General features: G+C 53.6%; 1 protein-coding gene across 2 annotated transcripts in view; it reads right to left on the bottom strand.

The window, feature by feature from the left end:
• BCR (BCR activator of RhoGEF and GTPase) overlaps window positions 1-23,854 on the bottom strand; it is a 113,747-nt gene extending 89,893 nt beyond the window's left edge. For both annotated transcript variants that reach the window (XM_069497425.1, XM_069497424.1), the window contains exon 1: window positions 22,488-23,854. In XM_069497425.1, coding sequence (XP_069353526.1) covers window positions 22,488-23,772 — 1,285 coding nt within the window. In that variant the 5' untranslated portion in view covers window positions 23,773-23,854. The remainder of the gene's footprint in view (window positions 1-22,487) is intronic.

Here is a 23,854-nt window from a genome sequence, read left to right on the forward strand (position 1 = left end):
TCTTCCACTTTGGCCCCTTAAAAAAAAAACAAAACAAAACAAACATCCAGCCAGCTGATGAAGCAGCCAACATCCTCTCCCGCTATCTGTCATAACAGCAACTATGATAACAACAATAAAATGAGAATAAAAAGTGTTATTAAGCGCTCAGGGCGTGCCAGCCGCTGTTCTAAGTGCTTTTGCTGCACACATCGTCTCGTTTAATCTTCAGGGCAGGGCCCGAGCCGATGACTGCTCAGATTTCTATTTTGCAGATGAGGACTCTTACCGTATCTCCTCCATTCTCAGGCAAGCGTTGCCCCCAGATTTCAACATAATTTGAAGTGGAATCTTTCATCTCTGCCTCCTACAATGATACCCGGAAGTGTAAGTGTACCTTACCCCCGAGGGAGTCTTGGAGTGAGTGAAATGCACAGTGCGCAGGCTGGGACCTGGCTGTGTGTCTCCAGGGAGCCCTTAGTCCCTGTGCCTCAAAGGAAGAACTCTCCACACGCTCGGCCCAGCCCCTGCCTCCTGCACAGAGCCTCACCTGGAACCCCCAGGCAGGAGTGCAGGCCAGCAGCGCTGCCGTCACGGCCTGGCCAGCGTCCACCCTGGCGGGCTGAGCCCTAGACGCACCTGCCCAGGACGGCCATGCCCAGGGCTGTGAGTGTCTGCAGAGGGACGCGGGACACTTGGCAGGCTGTGGGGGTCAGCTGTATCCTCTCCGGGAGGGCTGCCCCGAGACCCAGACAAGCAAGGACGGCCAGGCGGTGACCTCAAGGGTCAGAACAAAACCCAATAAAGGAAGTTTCCTTCGGAAGCAGCCTTCCGCAGGGAAGCCTGAAAGCCTCCCAAATCGGAGAGAATGCTCATCCACCTGCCAGTCCTCGTCCCTCTCGAGGCCGGCACCATTCCAGCAATCGAGATAAAGCCGGCCGTTCCTCACATGCCCAAGCCCTCTGCAGACAAGACACTGATTTACGACCATGTAATTCGCACTCTGGCCGGGTAACACTCAGCTTGCAGCTGCCACAGCTCTTGGCCAAAAAGCAGGTGCATCTATTTTCCTCCTCAATGAGGAAACAAACCAAAGGACAGAGTCGTAATTCTCTCCATGAGAATCAGAGCAGGCAGCCCATGGAGACTGTGTGTGTCGGAGACCCAGAGCGATGCTTACGGGGTGGGGGTGGGGGGACACCACCAAGCAGGCAAGCCTACAGCGCTCACTCCAGAAGCCCCCTGTGCTTCCAGGACGAGAACTGTGCTTCCACTGGAGACGGTGGCAGCCCTGCAACAGAGGCGGCTGCCCAGGTGCCAAAAAGCCCAATGGGGACTTATTCCAGGCCCTGGCAGGCCTGCAGGTTTTCTGCGTCTACGTAGCAACAACTGCATCAAGCTTCCCAGAAGCCAGTGTACTCCCCGCTAAGGCCCTGGAGTCCGGAGCAACAGTGTCCCTGCAGACTCCAAATACCATAACGATTCCCAGGGACACCTGCCAGCAGATGCCAGTCCAAGGACTAGGGACAGGGAAGGGATCCATCTTTGATCAGAGCCCACTCTTTCGGGTTCTCCCCCGTCAAGCCAGCATGTCTGCCAGTCCTGCCACAGTCCGGATTCCAGGCTACAGGCGACCTTACCATGTGCCGTGAAGGCTTCTCTCCTCCCTCCAGCCCCCTTCCCGGGCCTGGACACTCCAGCAGAAAAGATGACAAAGGACCCTGCGGTGGGAAGACAAGTACATGGGAAAGTGGCGGGCCCCTTTCAGAGGTCGGAGGGTCCAGCCTCCTGTCTACATGTCACCTCGGGCTCCAAACCCCCGGGGGAGGCCAAGGGCAGGACAGGCAGGACCCTGGTTACAGGGCAGGAAGCCTTGCTGGCAGGAGGGGACCTGGAAGAGATAGGAGTTTTGTTTCTTGGTACCCTGAGGGGAGGAGCCCCAAATCTGGAGGTAAAGAGCTCGAGGAGGACCTGGGGACAGACCGGGCGAGAGCAGGTCCACGACCCCCACCCCAAGGACACGGTGTGGTCTGGAAGACGGGACTTCTGTAAGAAACCCTAAGAAAAGGATGCTGTCCACCAAAAGCCACCTACTGTAGGATCCCATTTGTAGGAAACGCCCAGAAAAGGCCAATCCAGAGACAGAAAGCAGATTAGTGGGTGAGAGGACTAGAAGGGAATGGGGAGAGACCACTGCAGGGCACCGGGTTCCTCTGGGGGAGGTGACGAAATGTTCTGGACTCAGACAGTGGTGACGTCTGCACAACGCGGTGAGCACACGCACCCCCGCGGAACGGCACACTTCAAATGGGTGAGCTATATGCTGTGTACGTCGTATGTCAGCAAAGCTGTTACAACAGGACAGAAAGGCAAAGGACAGCCCCGACCCATCCGGGGGATGAAACACTCCTCGGTGACACAAAGGAACATGCTGTCAGCACACACAACTTGGAGGGACGCCACGCGCATTGCCTACGTGAGAGAAGCGAAAAGGCTACAGGCCGCACGACTCCCTTTACACAACGTCCGGGAAAAGGCGACAGCGTCGGGAGAGGAAGCATGTCCGTGGCCGCCGTGGCCTGCGAGTGGGCGAGATGCCGTCAAGGAACGGGGTGAGGGAAGGTTTGGGGTGACGGACTCGCTGTGCATCGTGATCAGGCTGCACGACTCTGTCACAACTCACCGCACACGCGCCAAAAAGAGTGACTTTCGCCGTCTGTAAATCACACCTCCACGCATGCATATGCAGACAGCCTCATGTGACATCATAATGTCTTCCGAGTTTTTAATATTTTTCGAAAAGAACAGATAATTTACAAGAGTGCATATGTATTTCTTACCTTCAACCCTAAATTTTCCCAACATGGGCAGAAATTCCTACAATCGGAAGTCTGTTAAAAAGAGGAAAGGGAGTTGGCTAGAAAACAAATAGCTGAAGGTGGGGGAGGGGCAAATCAACGTAAAAATCTGATGTTAAAAGAATATCATTGAATTTGTAGACCCATGTTCCTAATATGCACGATAGCCCAAGGTGGAGGCAATCACGTGTGGCATTTACATGTGCAATGGAATGTTACTTGGTCCTAAAAAGACAGGAAATTCTGACATATGCTACAACATGGATGAACCTTGAGGACGTTTGGCTACGTAAAATAAGCCAGCTTCGAAAGAGACAAGTGCTGTGTGGTCCCAGTCACGCGGGGGCCCGAGCGTAGTCACATCCACAGAGACAGAAAGTAGAAGGGAGGTTTCCGGGGGCTGGGAAGGGGACACGGGGAGTTGGTAGTTAACAGATCCAGTGTTAGTTGCACAAGATGAGTAAGTTCTGGAGACGGGCGGCTGTGATGGTTGTGCAACACTGTGAAGGTATTTAACACCACTGAACTGTGTATTTGAAATGATTAAGAGACCAAATTTTATGGCTTGTGTATTTTACCACACACACAAAAACCAAAACAAACAAAAAAACCCCAATGACTCTTTCCCACAGTCCACTGTGCGCGCCCTGGGCCCTCGACCTGCGGCAGACGGAGCCTCGACAGGCACAGCGGGGTGTGGGACGACCAGGCTCTGGGGGTGAGGGCTGCTCCTCTCTGGCTCCACTACCGGCCGGCGGGTTCCGGCCCCAGATTCTCACGAACGCCAGAGGGCCCGACAGGGGTTTCTGGACAGCCGCCCACACGAGCCTTGCGAGGTGGCCACTGAAGCATGAAGCTCCACTAACACGGAGGCTCTAGCGTGTCTGCTTTGCACACAGACACAAAATACCACGATGTCTGGACAGGTGTTCGCCAACGGGAGACTGGGAGCCCAAGCAAAGGTGAGCACAGGTAGGACGTCTGCTGCCCAGCTGGGGGTCGAGCTGTCCAGAGAGCGCCCATGATCCATGAGCACGTGGTCGGGGGGGCAGTGGGCAGGGCTTACGGCAGCTACACACCCCACACTCACCCCATCCTCCACGTGGGACCCCTCTCTGGCCCACTGGGGGCACATCGGACCACCCCACCTCACCGCCAGCCAGTCTCTTGGCCCAATACCGTGTGCCACCTGTTCCAAGCCTACAGAACCCCGCGGCAGGCGGGTCCTTCTTTACACTCCGCCATTCCCGTGTGCTGCCCCTGCTCGGAAGGCCTCTCCCCCTCCCCAACAACGGCCTAACACACTCCTCTTCATCTCAGTCCATTCAAGACCCAACCAATGGGCCACCCCTACCAAGATGCCCTCCTCGCACTAGCCCAGCAGTCAGGCCCTTCTCAGGGTCTGCTTGGACTGATCTCCGTTGCCAGCACCCATCTATCAGCTGTTACACGTCTATGTGTTCCTTGGGGTCGAAGATGGAGTCAAGGCCTCAGCATCGTGCTTGGACCCCAGTGGGTGCTACATAACTTGAAAGGAACAGATGGATGGTTGGAGGATGGATGGATGGATGGTCGACTCGATGTCACATGGATGGATAGATGGATGAATGATGGACAGGTGGATGGATGGGTGGATGACAGATAAAGAATAGATGAATGGACGGCTGGATGGCTGATTGGATGTTAGATGGACAGATGGACCCATGGTTAGATGAATGGTTGGATGAAAGACAGATGAATAAAGAATAGATGAATGGACGGCTGGACGGACGGTTGGATGGACGGACGGACGGATGATGGAATGACTCAGGCATGGCTACTGCTTTCTCGAGAACATCTGTTGCTAGGAAACAGAGGAGTGAGAGTTTACTCACCTTGGGGCTTGCGAAAGATTCAGGATTTCAACACCCTGTTCTCTCAACGTGGAGAGGTTTTTTTAAATTCCTTTGACTAATAAATGACTATCCTCTTAACTTTCTATCCTGGAAAACTTCAAACAAATAAAAAGTAGAGAAGAGTATCACAAATGCCCATGAACCCCACCATTCAGCGTCAAGGATTATTAAACTCGTCGCCAGCCTTATTTCAGGGAATGAATGTTCAGCCCTGGGAAGCAGCAGGACACAGCAGAGCAGAGGGAGGTGGAAACCAGGCAACCACCTCCCTTCTCTGTTTTTCCACCTCCAGCAACTTCACTGAGGAAAGAGTCCTCGTGGGACCAGGAAGACTGACCCTACCTGCCTCCCAGGTTCCAGGAGAGAAGCTCGTGCAAGGTCCTGATCACACGAGACGCCCACACGTGGCTTCGTCATCAATTTTGTCAGCCCCAGGCGTTAGGAGGTAGCCCACAGCAGAACACAGGTTGGCCAACTGCAGCCCACAGGCTAAATCCAGCCCACTGCCACCTGCTTTCATGCGACCCAGGATCTAAGAATGGTTTTTTGCAGTTTTAAATGATTACTTTCTAAATGGTTACATAAGTACCTACAAAAAGTAGCCTCAATTTTGCCTCTGAGCTTCAAAGTCAAAATTAGTTACTATCTGGCCCTTTAAGAAAAGGTTGGCCAATCCCAGCATTGTAGAACTAAGAGCAGAGGCTCAAACGACCATCCTTAGTTCAAATCCAGGCTCTGCTGCAGTATCTTCTCATCCTTCCTAAGCTCCGGCTCACCTGGGCAACCCCCAGCTCTCCACAGCAGCGGCGCAGGGCTTGGGTTCTGGAAGGTGAATGGGATCCCCTGACAAAGCACAAAGCCAAACTCAAGCGCTGAGTTCCAGACAAGGGAGGGATCCTCTCTCTCCTGCAAGACCATCAGAGTGGGACACTGGCACCCTCGGGGTGGGGGGAGGTCCATCTCGAGCCAAGCCTGCCACGTGGAACATTCTGCAGGAAAGCAGTGACTTCCACTGAGGCGTCCACACCCCACGGAGGCACAGATGTTCAGCACCGGAGTCCTTCCTGCCCTCACACCCGCTCCAGACAGACCAGCTCACCCCCAGGGCTGGCCGACTCAGGCTGGGACAGCCCCCAACCCAGCTGGCACTGAGAACGCCCCCAAAAGTCTACAGTGCAGGAAGGGAGCCTCGGATTCCAATCCCAGTGGGGTCCACACAAGGCAAGCAGGCTGCAGCGGGGACCAGTCATCTGTAATGAAGGTAAACGATGGCCCCAAAGTAATCTAATGTGATCCCCCACACACATGCCTACCCATCTCCGTGCTGGCCTCCACACAAGCATTCCTGACCACGTGGGGCCGTGCTCCAGCCGGCAAGACACCAGCTGGCACCACCAGGCTTCCCGCTGCCAACCACCTGCCTGAACGCCCTCGCCTCTGCCCTGGCAGATGCCCCCACGCTGCCCTCTGCCCCCCCACACTGACGGCGGGGTCTCGCTGCTGCCCACACTCTGCACTTCAGCACACTGCTCCAGGTGACACCTGCACGGCCGTGGGACATCTGTTCCAGTCTTGGCAGCTGACTCGTGGACTGGCCAGTGGGCAGTGCAGAAAGACAACACAGCAGCCAGCAAATAAATGTCCTGGTTCCCGTTAAACCTGCATGCAGAGCAAATCCACCCCGACCCACCGCGGGCTCTGCAGGAAGCCAGACACAACTGGGGTCTTATAAGAGAGGCCACTTCGGGACAACAGGGGTTTCCAAAGGATTTGCTGGGCGGCACGACTTAATTTCATTTAGAATCACAAAACTAAAGGGATCTTAAAGATGCTACTGTTCAGCTTCCTCATTTACAGCCGGGAATTCCGAGGCCCGAGGAGTTTAAGTGATTTACCACAATCAGAACGGCAGCCAATCACACAGCTAAGATGGGCAACACAGAACAGGAGAAAAAGCAAGTGTGAGAACCTGCTCTATAAGCCAGGAGCCAGGACGGCTCAGACTCCCGGACCACCAGCTCTCAGCTGCAGCGAGAGCAGAAACGACAAGACGGCACGTCCTCCACAGCAGGTGACGACTAGTCAGTATCGAGAAGTGGCCATTCCTTTCCCTTCTTCTCCAAGCCCCTGGCACCATCCTGCCCTCCCTCCAAACACGGCCTTGCCGTCTCCGCCCCTCCCCGGGCCGAGTTCTGGCCGGGACGTTCTGAACCCGCTGCAAGTCCTCACACGCAGGGAGGTGTTTGTCCCCACAAACCCAACAGCGTCCTGCTGCCCCAGCCCATGTGCTGCCACGCAAGTTTCTTTCCTTTGTAAAACCGCTTTTCTACCACACTCTGTTTCCTTGGAGCTTCGCTTAAAGCCAAGCAGGAACTTCGTGAGCCAGAATTCACTGGACAATGCTATCCGGCAGACCGAGCCCTCTGCCAGGATTCACGGCAGAGAAGCCAAATTGCTTTTCAGATCCAGTTACACGCAGTCCAGAACAGCAATAAACTAGCGAGTTTCACAGCAGACAAGGGGACAGCGAGTTCCTGCCCTACCAAGGACCATGGTGCTGACAGAGGACTCTGTGCCAGTGGCCTCAGTGTGGCCCCGCCCAGGGCCCCTCCCTACGCAGGCCTGGCTGTCTGCAAGGGTCGTTAAGAAACCAGGAGTTCCTGCAGCACCCAGCCTAGGACAGGCCCCCTGACCTAACGCAAACCCTAATCTCAGATAAGAACCCACCCGGCTCAGCCTCCTACCAGCTGACGGAGCTGCCTCAGTAAAATCCTGCAAAAAGAAGGAGGGCAAGAAAGAAGTCAAGGGAGAGTAGACCATTAACCTCAAAGCCAAGGGCAAACTGGAACCGCAATTCTGGAAGGTAATTTGGCGGCAGGTATCAAGAATCTTAAAACCACCCACACCTCTGACCTGGCAAACCCAGTGACAGATGCCTACCCTGTCATGGGTGGAATCTCATATAAAAAAAAAAATTGGCTGAATGTAAGTAACACCACGGAATCGTACACTTACAAATGGTTAACATGGTTGGGCGCGGTGGTTCATGCCTGCAATCCTAGCATTTTGGGAGGCCAAGGTGGGAGGAATGTTGAGGCCAGGAGTTTAAGAACAGCCTGGGCAACATAGCAAGACCCCATCTCTACAAAATATAAAAAATTACCCAAGCATGGTGGTGTTGAGCCTGTAGTCCCAGCTACTTGGGAAGCTGAGACAGGAGGATCGCCTGAGCCGGGGAGTTTAAAGTTGCAGTGAGGTATGTTAATGCTACTGCACTCTAGCCTGGGAGAGAGAGTGAGACCCTGTCTCAAAAATAAAAAATAAAAAAATAAAATGTCCCAAGTGCCCATCCACACATGGATGCATAAAAAGAATGTGGTATATACAAACAATGGAACATTATTCAGCCTTAGAAAGGAAATCCTGACACACGCTACAACATGGATGAATCTTGAAGACATTAAATGAAATAAGCCAGTCATCAAAAGACAAATACTGTATGATTCCATTTATGTGAAGTACCCAGAGTAAATTCATAAAGACAGAAAGTAGGATGGTGGTTGCCACGGGCTGGAGGGAGGGGGAATGGAGAGTTATTGTTTAATGTGTATAAATGGGTACAGAATTTCAGTTTTGCAAGCTGAAAATAGTTTTGGAAATGGATGGTGGTGACAGTTGTCCAATAATGTGAATGTGCTTAATATCACTCAACTATGCACGAAAAAAATGGCTTAAAATGGTAAATTTTATTTTATGTGTATTTTACCACAATTTTTAAAAAAATGTTTTTAATGGTTAAAATGGCAAATTCGTATATATTATTTTACCACAATTTTAAAACTAATGCAATATACCAATATGTTAATTCATATTAATTATATATAATAATGATGTAATTAATCTAATGTAACATACCAGAAATTAATGATGTAATTGTACTGTATGGGAATTATTTATTTTTTTTTTTTTTGATGGCAGAGTCTCGCCCTTTTGCCCGGGCTAGAGTGCTGTGGCGTCAGCCTACTTCATAGCAACCTCAAACTCCTGAGCATAAGCAATCCTTCTGCCTCAGCCTCCCAAGTAGCTGGGACTACAGGCATGCGCCACCATGCTCAGCTAATTTTTTCTATACATTTTTAGTTGTCCAGATAATTTCTTTCTATTTTTTTTTTTTTTAGTAGAGACAGGGTCTCGCTCTTGCTCAGGCTGATCTCAAACTCCTGACCTCGAGCAATCCTCCCGCCTTAGCCTCCCAGAGTGCTAGGATTACAGGAGCGAGCCACCTCGCCGGGTCTATATGGGAATTATATATCTCAATGAAGCTGTTAAGAAAAAAAGATGTTTAGTGAAACATTCTAATAATCAACTACATACAGTAACCACTCTAAATGTCCAAAATTCATTAAAATTATATAAATTAAATCATAACTCTATTATAATGTGGCCCTTAAAAATAATAGTTACAAAATATTTATTAATACAAGAAAACACATACACTGACAAAAGTAGGATACTCAACCACACAGCAAAATCTCAGCTATCTTAAAACATTTTAGATGTAATTATACATAAAGTCAGGAAGAAAATTAAATCTTCCTTAATACTGAGCAGAAATCCGTCTCCCTGAACTCTCCAGGCATTAATCTAGCCTTCTAGTCATGACCCTGAACAAACCTCTTTCTTGATATGCCAGCTCTCCAAATCCTGTGTCTGTGAACTCCTAGAGGTCGAAGGGTCTGAACCCTGGCTACAGAGTCAAATCGTCCAAGGAGCTTTTCAAAAATCCCAGATCCCCTGGGAGGAGAAAAGCAAAAGCCAAGTGTGAACTGCCCTGAACAGGGGTGGGCTCCAGGAGCGTCCTCCAGCCGACACCAGCAAGGAAACAGGGACCTCGGACCCACAACTGCCAGGAAGTGACTTCTGCCAACAACCTGAGTGAGCTGGGAAGAGAAGCCGAATCCCAGAGAGGAAGGCAGCTCTGGCCAACACCTTGATTTCAGCCTTGGGAGACCCTGAGTGGAGGAGCCAGCTACACCGTGCCCAGAAACTGTGACATCAAAAAACAAAACAAACTCATGAATCAGACTCCAGGGGTGACAGGCTATGTGTATGTGAGAGAGAAACTTATTAACTGCACAGGGCAACCAGGGTGGGGACCTACTGTCCTCGGTCACCGCCAGGCTAAACGCCCCCATTTCCTACAACCGCTCTGGGCTTAGTGGCACCAACCACTGGGCAGCTACAGCCTCCCAGGGCCTGGACACATCCACCATCACCGGGCAAGACTCGGGCTCCCAAATGCCACGTGCTGTCCTGCTGACTGGTAGGAGGTCCTGGCCGAATGAAAACACCCCCAGACCTTTTCCAAATGAACCACAGCCCAGCCTTGAAGAAGCCCCCTTGGAGCTTCCAACCCAAACGGCTCTGGAAAGGGAACAGCCAAGGACAGAACACCAGTCCTAAGCCACCTGCTGTGGGCCGGCACGGGTGTCTGAGCACACCCCGTGATGCCCGCAGATGTGAGGACGGTCCCCACGGGGAAGTCTGCTCCAGCCTTTGATGTCCAAGGTCTTGTTCACAGTCACGCCCCGTCACGCCTTGTCTTAAAACTCAATAAGCATAAAGTGACCCTCCTCCCCTAGGAACGACTGATTAACTCCCACACACGAGGGAGTTCAGTGCTTCAGGGACAGGGAGAAAGGAGAGAGAGAAAAGAAAGAAACATCATTTTCCACTGTCCTCTCGGATCTCCTGGGGGGTTAGGGCACAGGCCCCCGGCTGGCCTTCTGGGGGCGCAGCCCAAAGCAGCAGGCGCTTCCCGAGAAGCCCGGTGCTTCCTGAGCAGGCAGAACAAAGCGCCTCTCCCAGACAGCCAGCGGGCCAAGCCCCAGCCCGGGAACCTTCCGGGACTTCCTCGCCAGAGTTTCTGGAACCTGAGACTGCAGACTTAGCGGGATAAATAAGCAACCACGGGGCTGACGACACAGGCGTGCCGGGCCGGGACCCGGTCTCCGATGCTTCCTCAGACGCCCCTTTCTGGAGCCCCGTGAAGAGCGTCTGCCTCTGCGACTCACACCATCTGGCCACGGAAGAAATGCCACAGAGGAGGAAACCACACTCACGTTAACAATCACAACCTGCGTTTGTGACAGCCAAATTCTAACGGCGCCTGACCAGCCGTTCCGGGCCACGAGGGTGGGTCCTCCAACTGCTCCCCACATAGGCCTCGCTCACCTCCCCAGAGCCCCCCACTCGGACCACCCTCCCCCCGGGGCTCCAGGCCCACCAGTCCCCTCCTCAGCACGCAGACAGGGACGTGGCCCTGCATCTGGAACGGAGCGGGCCCATGGTGGACATTCAGGGAGCACTCGGACCCCGATCACAAACTCCAGGCGACACAAACTCTCTCCTCCCCACGGCCAGAAGCCTGGACACAACAGTCCCCACGTAGTGCTCCGGCTTTGTCCTCACCCGCTGCAGCCTGGCCTCTGCCCTTGCCACCACGACCTCCTAGCGGTCACTTCCTTTTGGCCTTTCAACACAAACTCCCCGACTTCTCTCTTGTGTGATCCCCAACATGTAAAGCCTCCAGGCCTGCTCCACCCCCACCATGTTTCTGTCCTTCCTCCTCGGTCCTGGCCTGGGCCTCTCTCCCCAAGACCCAGCACAGCACCACCCCCACAGGCTCAAACAGCCTTACCCACTTCTGTCACCCCCTCCCCAGATTCATCTCCAACCCTTCCCAACCACCTCCCTTCAAGACACCGACTCCAGGTTCCCGGCTCCCACTGGATCATCACACACACACTACTGCCAAATTCACCTTGACAGCCCCTCCCCTGCTCAATAACCTTCCGTAACTCCCTACTGTCCTCAAAGAAAGCACAATGCCCTCAGCCTGGCTTCTGAGCCCTACACAGGATGACCCCAACCCTCCTATCCACCCTTACCTCCCCTGTTGCCCACATTTTACACCAATTCTCCAACCAGAGCCTGCTATTTTCTGAGCATACAGTCGGCTCTCTGCATCCCAGGGTTCTACACCTATGGATTCAACCAACCTTGAAAGGAAAGCACTTGAAAAAAATAACAATTAACACTAAAAAGTAATACAAATAAAACCATATAGTACAACAACTATTTACATAGCATTTACATAATATTAGGTCCATGTGTCACTTAACATGTGTCGCTTAACAACAGGGATATGTTCTGAGAAATTCATCATTAGGCAATTTCATCATTATACGAACATCACAGAGTGTGCTTACGCCAGCCTAGCAGGTACAGCCTACCACACACCTAGGCTATATGGTACGGCCTATTGCCCCTAGGCTATGACATCATGTACTGAATATTATAGACAGCAACACGACAGTAAGTATTTATGTATCTAAACATAGAAATGTAGTAAAAATAAGATAGTATAATCTCATGGGACCACCTTTATATATGTGGCCTGTCATTGACAGAAACATTGGTAAGTGGCACGTGACTATACAGAAGTGATCTAGAGATAAAGTATAGGGGGAGCTGGGCACAGTGGCTCACGCCTGCAATCCCAGTGACTTCGGAGGCTGAGACAGGAGGATCACTTGAGGCCAGGAGTTTTGAGACTAGCCTGGGCAACACAGCAAGACCCCAGCTCTAAAAAAATAAAAAAATTAGCCAGGCATGGTGGTGCACACCTGTAGTCCCAGCTATTCAGGAGGCTGAGGCGGGAGGATCGCTTGAGCCTGGGACTGTGCCACTGTACTCCAGCCTGGGTGACAGAGTAAGACACTGTCTCTAAAAAATATACATAAAGTACATAGGATGATGTGCATAGATGATATGCAAATACTACACCATTTGATATAAGGGACTTGAGTATCCAAGGATTTTGGTATCCAGGGGGGGTAGGCGGCAGGGGGTATGTCCTGGAACCAATCCCCCATGGATACAGAGGTCTGGCCTTGCACACCGCTTCCCCTAAGAAACAGGACAGACGGAAGGTTTCCCTTCCCCATATCCCACAGCACTGACCCCTCTGCAGAGCCTTGAAATCTGCCCATTAAGATGAGTTTAGGTACCCACTTGTCCGTGCTCTCACCCTGGCCCCCAGGCTCCTCCCACCCTAGCTAAGCGCTGAGTCTGAACCGTCCTCCTACCTCCCTGGACATCTGGCGGGACGCCAGCGTGGAACAAACTCATCCTGAAGAATGAATCAGTGTTTTCCCGTCAATTCTGCCTTTTAAAAAACACTGCATGCTGAACACTGCTGAACTGTACACTTAAAAGTGCTTAAGATAGTAAATTTTATGTGGCATATTTTAGCACAGTTTTTTTAAAAAACAGTGAAAATGAGGGAGAACGCCAGGTGCGGTCGCTCACGCCTATAATAATCCTAGGACTCTGGGAGGCCAAGGCAGGAGAATCGCTGAGCTCAGGAGTTTGAGACCAGCCTGAGCAAGAGTGAGACCCCATCTCTACTAAAAATAGAAAAATGAGCCGGGCACAGTGGTGCGCGCCTATAGTCCCAACTACTCGGGAGGCTGAGGCAGGAGGATCGCTTGAGCCCAGCAGTTTGAGGTTGCAGTGAGCTATGATGATGCCACTGCACTCTACCTGGGGTGACAGAGCAAGATCTGTCTCCAAAAAAAGAGAAAAAGAAAGAAAGAAAACAAGGGAGAGAGTAGGGATCCTGACAACTGCTGAGGGGCAGGTGGGCTGTCTGCATCTTTCCACTTTCATGGAGGTCTGAAGAGGGCAACGGTGTTTAAATCAAGCACACCTGTAAAGTAAGTTTCAGGTACGAGTCCCACACCCCCAAAAACAAATGTGGACAGTTTTTATCCATGTTCCTAAGGAAGAAAGTGGAAAGACTGCGGAAGTTGAAATTCACAAATGAGTTACATCTTTTACTCTGAGATTTGGGCATAAACAAACAGAGCTTTTTGCACACGCCCACTGAGGGAACGCGCCACGCTGAGCACCCACGCGGTGATGTGCTGAGAGTCTCCAGGGTGATTCACAAAATCAGGGCGGAAGGATTTCCGACTGGTCAGATGACGGCTCCGAGCCCAGCACAGCCACCCCCGTGCCTCAGGGCGGACAGGTGGACACGGGCGCCGCCAGCCCAGCCTACGCCTCCCCCAGGCCCACGCCGGCGCTGCGTGTGGCACCACCGCGCTGTCGAGAGGACCGTGGACAGAGATGATCACATCGATCCAACTACAGGGGGGTCGGACGAGCCCTGGGGGGTGGTCTTGAGTCCTGCACCTCAAGCCTCAGAACACTCAGCTACCAGGGTCCCCGCTGCTCCTGCGCGGCCACCCCGCGAGGGAAGACGTCCTGCCCATCTCCCTGGAGCAGGGGCCGTGGTCACCGCAGCCTCCTCACGCTGGCTGCCCACGCAGGCCAGCCAAGAAAAGGCTAAAGGGAAAAATCAAGGTGTCAGCAGGTTTGGTGTCTGCGGAGGGCCGGCTTCCGGGCTCCCGGATGGCATTTCTCACTGTGTCCTCCCTCACGTGGCAGAAAGCGCAAGGGTCTCTCTGGGGTCTCCTTTATAAGGGTGTTAATCCCATTCATGGCAGCTCCACCTTCATGACCTAATCACCTTCCAAAGACCCCACCTCCCGACACCATCACCTCGGGGGTTAGAGTTTCAACACAGGAATTTGGGGGGGGACACATTCTGTTCACTGAATACCTTTAACATGTAAGAACTCCACTCAGCCCAGGAGGACTACGAGAGGCAGGAGAGAACGGAGGCGGACGAGGGTCACAGTAGACCTCTGGGTCCCCCCTGGACCCCAGCAGCACTTTCAAGAGGGAGCATCTCAGGCCTTTAAAGTGAAGTGAATCATCTTCAAAAGCTCTTTTCCCGCTGACAGCACTTGAGTCGAGAATGCCCTTGGGCAGCTGTGTTCCCGGCTCCACCCGGCTGGCCCACCACTGTGGCTGCTACAGGGGTCTCCCTCTCTTCTACCAGGGTCCCCTCAGCTGTTTCCTGGCCTGCCTAGACATGGCTCCTTCCTGGTACCCCCTGTTCACTCACCTGGCTCCCTGGACACATGGCTGACCATCTCTGTCATCCCCACCACATGTTCCTGGCCAGACCTCGACCCCGGGCACCTCCCAGAACCTGCTCCCTCCAGACCACGGCCAGCGGCAGGCCGGCGTTCACTGCCCTTGACCATCAGATGGGAAAGGTGGACGGGCGGGCAGGGCCCTTCCAACAGGTCTGTCTTCTCGGGCCCTGGCCGCACAGCTTGTGGAAGAGCCTTAGCAAAGGGCCCCAGAAAGAGCTCTCAAGAGTCAGGAGATCTCTGCCCTGGAGATTTGCGAAATCAGAGAGAGGAGGTGATGTCCCTAGATGACTGAGGCCTTCAGGGGCCTGTCTGAAGGCTGGCACCAGATGACTCCTATTGTGGCACGTAGGTCTATACGGCTGTCTTCCCATCAGACTGAGGATGACCTCCTGGAAGGCCTGGGTCATGGCACTCAGCACCGTCTGTGCCCGACACAGCAGGCGCCTAAAACGCGTTTGCCGAGCAACTGATCGAGGTCCCCTCCAGCTCTGGGGCGTCACTCTGTGTCTGCTCTCACATGATTAACATCATTGCTCAGTCTGAGGAGCCAGGCCAGCGCCCTCCGCAGTCGGCTTGACCTTGGGCGGGTTTGTCTCACACCCCCTCAGACCCAATCAGTGGAGGGCATATAATTATGATAATCATCATGCCCCAGCCACTTCACAAGAATGTTTCAAGGGCCCATGAGGCAGCCTCCACGAAAGTCCTATTTAAATATCCCACACGTGGGATGTCCCAGGCGCCCCACCCCAGGCCCAGGCAAGGCACTTCGATGAACTTGCCAGCGGCTCTTCCCTTGGGCACCAGCCACCAGCTACGTCTACAGTCATTTTGCAAGGTTGCAGCAGCGAGAGCTAGAATCCAAGACAGCTAATTAGCGGGCCCGGGCTGAGGACTGCGCAAGCTCTCTAAGGCTGAGTTAGGCAGGACCAGCCCTTAGCAGAGAGGGAAATATAACCAGCAGGTCTCATTGCTGGGTGCCTGCATCCCTAGGCCCCCGAACCCACTGCCACTAGTAGGCGGGATTAAGATGTATCATCGTCACATCAAACATTGTTAAAGGGCCCAGAGTGTGGCACGTCCCATGGGACAGCAAGGCAGGACAGACTGTGCTTCTTTTAAGGATCCCGTCACCCTGAAGAAGGAAGCCAGACAGACACAGGATTAACAGGAAATAGCTGCAAACATACTGTTAGAGAAAGATACGCAAAAGATGCTTTGACATTACAAAGGTTTCGTTTTTGTTTGTTGTTTTTTAAAAGACAAGGCCCGTGGAGATAAGCCTTCCCACAAATCCATGAATAAAAGCAAGAGCGAAATGCCCATGGAGCCAGTGCCCAGCACACAGGAGATGCTCAACAAATACCCTTGAGTGACTGAACAGGGAGAGGCGGTGGCCTTGGGAAAAAGGAAGGTAGGCATAAACCAGGGTAAAGAGGAGAGAAATGGAAAAAGTTGTGTTAATAATAATTTTTAAGTGTAAATTACAGAATCAAAGAAAAGAACCTCAGGAATGACCAGGGGCCAACCCCTAACTTTTTGGATGGGGACAGTGATGTGTCAACATCTGAAGCATTTGACACCTGGCATCAGTGTCACCAAATGAATGTGCTGGGACACTTCAAACTGTGGGCGTGAAAGCCAGGGAAATACCACCATCACTAACAGGTGTTTTTCTAAAGAGAGGACACGAGTTAAGGATCAGAGATGGGGCGTTAAGAATGAGAGTGCTGCTCCAGGGAACTTCAAAACCCTACTTGAGGCTGGGCACAGTGGCTCACGCCTGTAATCCCAGCACTCTGGGAGGCCCAGGACGGAGGATCACTTGAGGCCAGGAGGTCGAGACCAGCTTGAGCAAGAGCGAGACCTCGTCTCTACTAAAAATAGAAAGATTAGCCAGGTGTGGTGGTGTGTGCCTACAGTCCCAGCTACTTGGGAAGCTGAGGCAGGAGGATCACTTGAGCCCAGGAGTTTGAAGTTGCAACAGCTATGATGATGCCACTGCACTCTAGCCCAGGCAACAGAGTGAGATTCTGTCTAAAAACACCAAAAAACCCTAATTGAGTGAAATAAGCCAGACAAAGAAAGACAAACATTATATGTTTCCGCTCATATGAAATCCGAGAATAGGCAAATTCACGGAGACAAAACGAAGAACGGTGGCGGCTGCCTGGGGGTGAGGGGGATGGGGAGTTAGTTTGATGGGTACAGAGTTTCGGTTTGGGAAGACGAAAAAGCTGTGGAAATGGACAGTTCTGATGATGGTTGCACAACAATGTGATGTAGTTAAAGCCACTGAACTGTACATTTAAAAATGGATAAAATGGTACATTTTGTTATATATATATTTTATCACTATAAAACTAGCAACCTATAACATGTTTTGTAAATAATGTATTTTAATTAAAATAACTACATTTTTCAAAGGGAAAAAACCCTACTTGAGCCACAGCAATTGCATTCCAGCCAGGGTCAAGAACTCCTGCGGGGTTCAATTCGTTTAATCCACCACCACCCGCTGAGCCTTGATCCAAAAAGCAGCAGCCTCAGCCAAAACGCAGCCTATTGTTTGGCAACCAGAGAAGGCTCCTGAGATGCCCTCCTGAGATGCCCGTTCATCCACGCTGGACGTAGAGCCCTGTCAACCACGGGGGCGAGCTGCGGCCTGGGGCCTCTCTCGCCGCTGTGTCCTCTCCCAAGAGGGCAAGAGTTCATCGCTTGCCTGGACTCTGTCCCGGTGAGGGTGGCAGTCACATACACAGGCCCTCCTGGGCACAGGACTCCCCACCAAGGAAGGGAAGTGGCTACTGAAGCCAGAAGCAACAAATTAGGCAGAAGGGAGTCGTGGGGGAGGCACGTTCCCCCTGGACCCTCCCAGCTCCTTACGCAGTGAAACGTTCGAGGATGCTTCACTCTGTTCCCAAAACAAGACAACCTTCCTGAACCAGAGAACCCTTATAAAATGTGACCTAGACTCCATTTCCACCCTGCTGATGACTTCAGCGGTCTCAGGCTCCACCCAGTTCTGCCCACTCTGCCTCTGTGCCCGGAGAGGCGCCCATGCTCATTCTAGAGGCGTCCGCAGGGCTCTGATCTAAAGCGATGACGACGGAGCCAGCTCGGGCCCTGGGTGACCTTTTGCTGCCCAGTTACTCACTCAAACTGGCTGCCAGTCCAGTCAACCACCCAAGGGGAAAACAAAGCGGTGGTCATTCTGGCGCCGACACATCCAGACTCCAAAGGGCAAATTAAGCTGCTTAATGTTAATACTAATAAAAATGTGAAAACACAGGGCTGCCGCTCACATGAGAGTCCACAAAGAAACACAAGATCTGAGTGTCACATCTCACCGCTGACACCCGGAGAAGGGCTGAGGGGAACACAGGGCTGCATGTCAGGATCAAGAACTCCTCAGACCCCCAACACAAAGAAATAAATGTTTGAGGGACAGATATGCTAGAATGCCCTGCTTCGATCATTACACATTGCTATCACACTGTATCCCCATAAATATGTACACTTACTATGTGTCGATTAAAAATCATTTTAAAAAGCAGGAAAAACGATGCACTGACGGACCTCAAGCCAAGTGCGGGACATCCAGGAGACCCCCCTCCCCAAGTTCAATCAGCCTGCGATCACAGAATGTGTGAGGCTACCCTAGATCACCCAGTTTCAGCCAAGTCAGCCTAGATCAGAACGGCCTAGCCAACTAGAGAACTGTGAGAAATAATAAATAGCTAATGTCTTAAGCCAATTAAAAAAAAAAAAGAAAAGGACCTTGGGTGTCTGGCCTTCTGTGTCCTGAAAGGGCTTGCCGGAGTCCTCTGAAAGGAAAGTTAAAGTACAGGGATAAATCGGATATCAGACTGAGGTGGGGGGTGGAGGGGATGGGTGTATGCCTATATGATGAGTGCGCTGCGCACCGTCTGAGGAATGGTCACGCTTGAAGGTGCTGACTCGGGGAGGGGGGGATGCGAGGAGGGGATGGGTATATACCTACATGATGAGTGCAATGCACACTGTCTGGGAAATGGACACGCCTGGAGCTTTGACTTGGGGGGACAGGCGGTACATGGGCAACGTATGTAACCTGAACTTTTGTATCCCCTATAGTAAGCTGAAAAAAAAAAAAAAGCACAGGGATAAAATTAGGAAGAGTTGATAAGTCACTTCCCAATGACCAGCGCAATTTTCCAACCGCGGCCCCACGAGCTGTGAAAAGGAAATTGAGGAAGGGATCTTCTAGTATGTGCTGTGTGTAAGGCTCGGAGCCAGACTCCGGGGAGACCCAGAAATGAACCAGCGATTCCTGCCTCCAAAAAACATGCAGTCCAAGCTACGACACGCAGGCACCTTGACGACATGATACTCAGGGAAATAAACCAATCACAAAAGGACAAATACTGTAGGATTCCACTTATGTGAGGTACCTGGAATAGTCAAACTCAGAGACAGGAAGTAGAACGGTGGTTGCCGGGGTCCGGGGGCAGGGGACTGGGGAGTTACTGTTTAACGGGTACAGAGTTTCAGTCTGGGAAGATGAAAAGTTCTAGAGATGGATGGTGGTGATGGTTGCACCACTCTGTGAATATAGTCAATGCCACAGAACTGTACGCTTAAAAATGGTTAAAATGGGAAATATTATATGTATTTTACCATTAAAAAAAAAAAGCACACAGTCCAGAGTCACAGGGCAGAGGGGAGTGCCTCCGAGCCTTGGCTGACATTGCTCTTCAGCTCCCCGCATCCTCTGCCCTTGGACTTCTGCTGATCGGTCAAGGGCCTTCTCCAGTCCTGCTGCTTCCAGAAGCTTCCCTGATCCCACTCCCCTCTGAACACGTCCATGTGTGTCCCTCCCTCCCATTAACTTGTAAGCTCCCAGACGGCAAGGACCACGCTCTCTCCTTCCGAGGGGTGCGCAGGTACAAAGGGAAGGGCGTGCACACAGCAGGGCTCACAGCCGTCTGTCATCACCCCACGGGCGAGCCCTGGGTGCAGGGAGCGGAAGGACCCCCGGGCCAGTGCGGCAACGTGGGGCAGTGGGAAGAACACTGCAGGGCCACCACATCCCAGAGAGAACGGCTCTGCATTCACACAGGGACCCAGAAGCCCAGCTCTGCCACTTCCTGGTTCTGTCTTTACCTATAAGAGGGCAGCCCGTGAGGGACCCTGCAGGAAGCACCCAGTCACCACGCCTGGCACAGAGTGGCGTGTGATGGTTTCAACTCCTTCCCTTAAACACGAGGGGCTCTCAACGCAGAAACAGGACAGCCCACTCATCCAAACGGATTGATCCTGAAGTTATTAGATCCAGGCCACCGAGTCTGCCAGGGAGGAGCATTAGGGTGACATCCACCCCCTCACCCCCATGATTTTCCTCATTGTTCCTTTTCAGGCCAGTGGCTCCATAGCCATTTAAAGCACATCAGTAAACAGTCCGCCAGAGACAGATGGCTGAGCCAGCACGGGATCCCTCTTTCCCCCCGCCAGCCACGCATGGTCAAACGTCAGAGGAGGCTGCTGCCCAGAGTGTAAAGGCTCCCAGGGCTAAAACAACCCGGAGTTTAAAAACCTAACAGGATCCAAACCCGTGCACTGCACAATAGCAACAGTGAACCCAAATGCAAACTATGGACTTTGGGTGACTTTGGGTGACAATGATGTGTCAACGCAGGTTCATCCGCTGCCCCTGTGGTGGCTGTGCGGGTGCGGGGGTAGCGCAGGGGTAGCGAGGGTGTGAGAAATCTCTGTATTTTCTACTCAATTTTGCTGTGCACCTAAAAGTTCTCTAAAAAAGTGATCATGTCTTTACAAAAACTGTCTGAGGGAGAAAAATGTAATCTCTTTTAGATGATGTTTAAATAACCTTAATCATCAAGAATGTCTTAGGGAAAAAACAAAACCTTATGGGAGAGATAACATGGGTCGTTCGGAGAAGGATTCGGAGTCTTGCGAGTGGGTCCAAGTGGTGTAAGTGACTCCTCAGCCATCTCCTGAGAGGCTGCCCGGTGTGGCCCTGTGTGCTCGCTGCTTTCTAACTCCCATCTGCACCTGCTGTGACTTGTGTTCCGGGCCTGAGGACGTGGTGGGCAACATGACCACGTCTGTAGGAGCGGTAGGAAGGCTGGGCCCAACTTTCTGGAAGGCCAGAATTCCCCACCGGCAAGAGAATATCGTTTCAGATTGCAGGTCTCCACGAAAACCTCTCATTTGATTCCTTATTAATAACATTCTCCCACACCATGGCGCTGAGGGCCAGTTCAAGCCGGCTCGTCCAGCCAACAGCTGGCCGGACAAGGCTGGTGCCCAGGAACCACAGGGCAGTCCTCCAGCCCCTGAACGGGCTGACGGGCCTGCAAAGCAGGCTTCTGAATACTACCGCCTTCCGCCCCGCACGAGGGACTCAGGGAACATAGCCGGGCCAGGCCGCAGGGCTGAGCCCAGCCAACCCCAGCTGCAAAGGGAAGATCAGCGACTGAAGTACCTAACACAAACAGGACAGAGTGCTGGTCACTAAAAGGCAGCTCGACAGAGCCAAAAATAGCCTCACTTGTTTCAAGAGGATTTTGACAAACGAAGCACATGCAACTTCATCAGCGGAAAAAGCAAAATCAATGGAGCAGAAAACCAGATCAGCCCAACAGGGGCCAGGACTCCAAGAGATTCCCGACAGCCTCACACACCCCAGCCCACCCAAACCCCACGCCCGCCCACCCTTTCCTTGCCCCGGTCACAAACTGTGCCTGGATCTCAAAACCTAGTCCCATCAACCCAAACACCTAATGCTAGCACAGAAGTTACGTATACAATCCCATAGGTTTAATGCTAGGGCCGGGGCCTGATCACAGATTGGGAGCCCCAAATAAGCATCTTTGGGTGCTCACCCTTGGGAAGACAGGGAGGCAGGAGCACGCCAGAGGCTCAGCAAACCAGGCTGGGTTAATATGCATGGAGGAGCCTGCGGGTTGAGTAATGAGGGTGCAGTCTCCCATCAAAGCCAGGGAACTCAAAACGGGTGTGGCTCTGCTTGGGCTCCGGATAAAATCTTCACCCAGTTGATTCTCTGTGGCCCACTGAGTCAGAAACTGCCTGTCATCTCCCTTCCTTCTAACTCCTATTTTCACCTGCTGTGACTTGTGCTCTGGGCTGCCAGCGAGCAAGGAAGCCTGACACTTCTGTGGCCTGGGAGCAGCTAGCACACCTTGAGTTCCCCCAGGACAGGAACGGTGGGGTGATGGGGAATGCCCAAGACACAGATCAGTCTCTCCTAAAAGCAGCCGATCCAGGTGGCAGAGATGACTCCAGCTTTACACCATCCTCACTGCTCAGCGTGGAGACATCACAGGGCAAGATTACTGCCCCGGACATCTTCCTCCTAACTCACAGTTGTCCTTTCACAAGCACAGCACTCTAGGACCAAAGGAACAAGCCCCCTCCCATTCTCCACACCCCCACCCCCACCCCAATCCCATTGCAAATACTGAGCATCTGCATTCAGGAGGAAGGAGGGGATGGAGTTTGTCCACGCGTAGAATCAGCCTGAACCACAACAGCACTTGAAAATCACTCCAAAAAGTACCCATTCCTCTCTCCGCAACTTCCCCGTTCATATCCCCCACCCTTTATGGTTTCCTGCCCTGGTGCAGGTGTGCCCAGGCAAGGTGGCCCGAGGTACCCACCTGCGTCTCCATGGAAGGTGCCCTCCCCGTCGCTGGGCCAGATCTGCCCGGTCTTGCGGACGCCCACGATGGTGGCCTCGGAAACGACAACCTGGCAGTGCCGGTGCCGCTTATGGCACTGCGGCGTGGGGGGGCTGCTGCTGTCGAAGGACTGCTGTGAGTTCTGCGAGGGTGAGCGGCTCTTGTCCCGGAACATGCGGTAGGTGGTGGGGCTTGGGGACACGCGGCTGGACTGGCCGGAGGAGAAGTCCTCCTCGCTGGAGGTGAGGTTCTCGTTGGAGCTGCAGTCAGGGGTGTAGCCGCCTCCGCAGTCCTCAAAGCTCCGGGGGGAGTAGGACCTGCGGGGCCAGGTGAGGCGCTTCTCCTGCTCCGAGGTGCTCTGGCTGCGCAGGAGGGGGCCCTTGCCCTCCCCTTCCCCCATCATGCCCCCGACGTAGATGCTCTGGTAGGGCTGGTACTCCAGGGGCGGCCAAGGGGGTCGGCCGCCGCCATTGGCGTTGATCAGGTTGTCCTTCAGGAAGCGGGGGTTCAACTCGGCGTCCTCGTAGTCGCCGTCCAGGCCGCAGCTGCTCTCCGAGGCGCGCCCCCGGTAAGCGGGCCTGGGCGCGTCCCCCAGGCCCGGCCCGCTGCCCTGCTGGGACTTCTTGCGCTCCATCTGCATGGCCTGGGTGCCCAGGGAGCTGATCCGGTCCGACACCTCTTTGTCGTTGACCTTCACCAGGCCGCGCTCGTGGTGAAACTCGACGTTCACGTAGAAAGGCTTCTCGGCGTCCGCCGCCCCGGGCTGGCCCTGGCCCTTGCGGATCCTCTCAAAGTTGGACCTGAGCGCCGCCACGCTGGTGGGCGGCCCCCGGTCGTCGCGGTCCGCCGGTGCGGCGGCCCCGGGCCTGCGGGCGACCGCGGGCCTGGCCTTGCCGGGAGAGCCCTCTCCGTCGGGCCGGGCCTCCGGCTCCTCGGCTGGCGGCGGGTCGGCGCCGTCGGCGGGCGCGGGCTGCGGGCGCAGTGCGGGCGCGCGGGGCTCGGCGGCGCCGTCGGGGGGCTGCGCGGCGCGCCGGAAGCCCCAGCGCTGCCGGTCGTAGCTCTTCTTCTCCTTGGCCAGCAGCGTCTGCAGGTAGATCATGCGGAAGCGCTCCTGGTTCACCTCCTGCTCCAGGCGCCGGATGGAGGCCTTGCAGCGCTCCAGCTCCTGCTCGATGTCGCCCACGGAGCGCAGCTCCATGCGCGGAGGCTCCGAGTCCGGGAACTGCGCCTTCCACGCCTCCGCGAAGCCCACCGGGTCCACCATGGCGCGGCCGGCCTCACCTGCGCCGCCGGGCTGCGCGGGGCCCGCCTCAGCGGCGGCGCGGCGGCCTGGCCAGGCCCGGCCC

This window comes from Eulemur rufifrons, chromosome 21 (assembly GCF_041146395.1).
Source record: "Eulemur rufifrons isolate Redbay chromosome 21, OSU_ERuf_1, whole genome shotgun sequence".
NCBI lineage: Eukaryota > Metazoa > Chordata > Mammalia > Primates > Lemuridae > Eulemur > Eulemur rufifrons.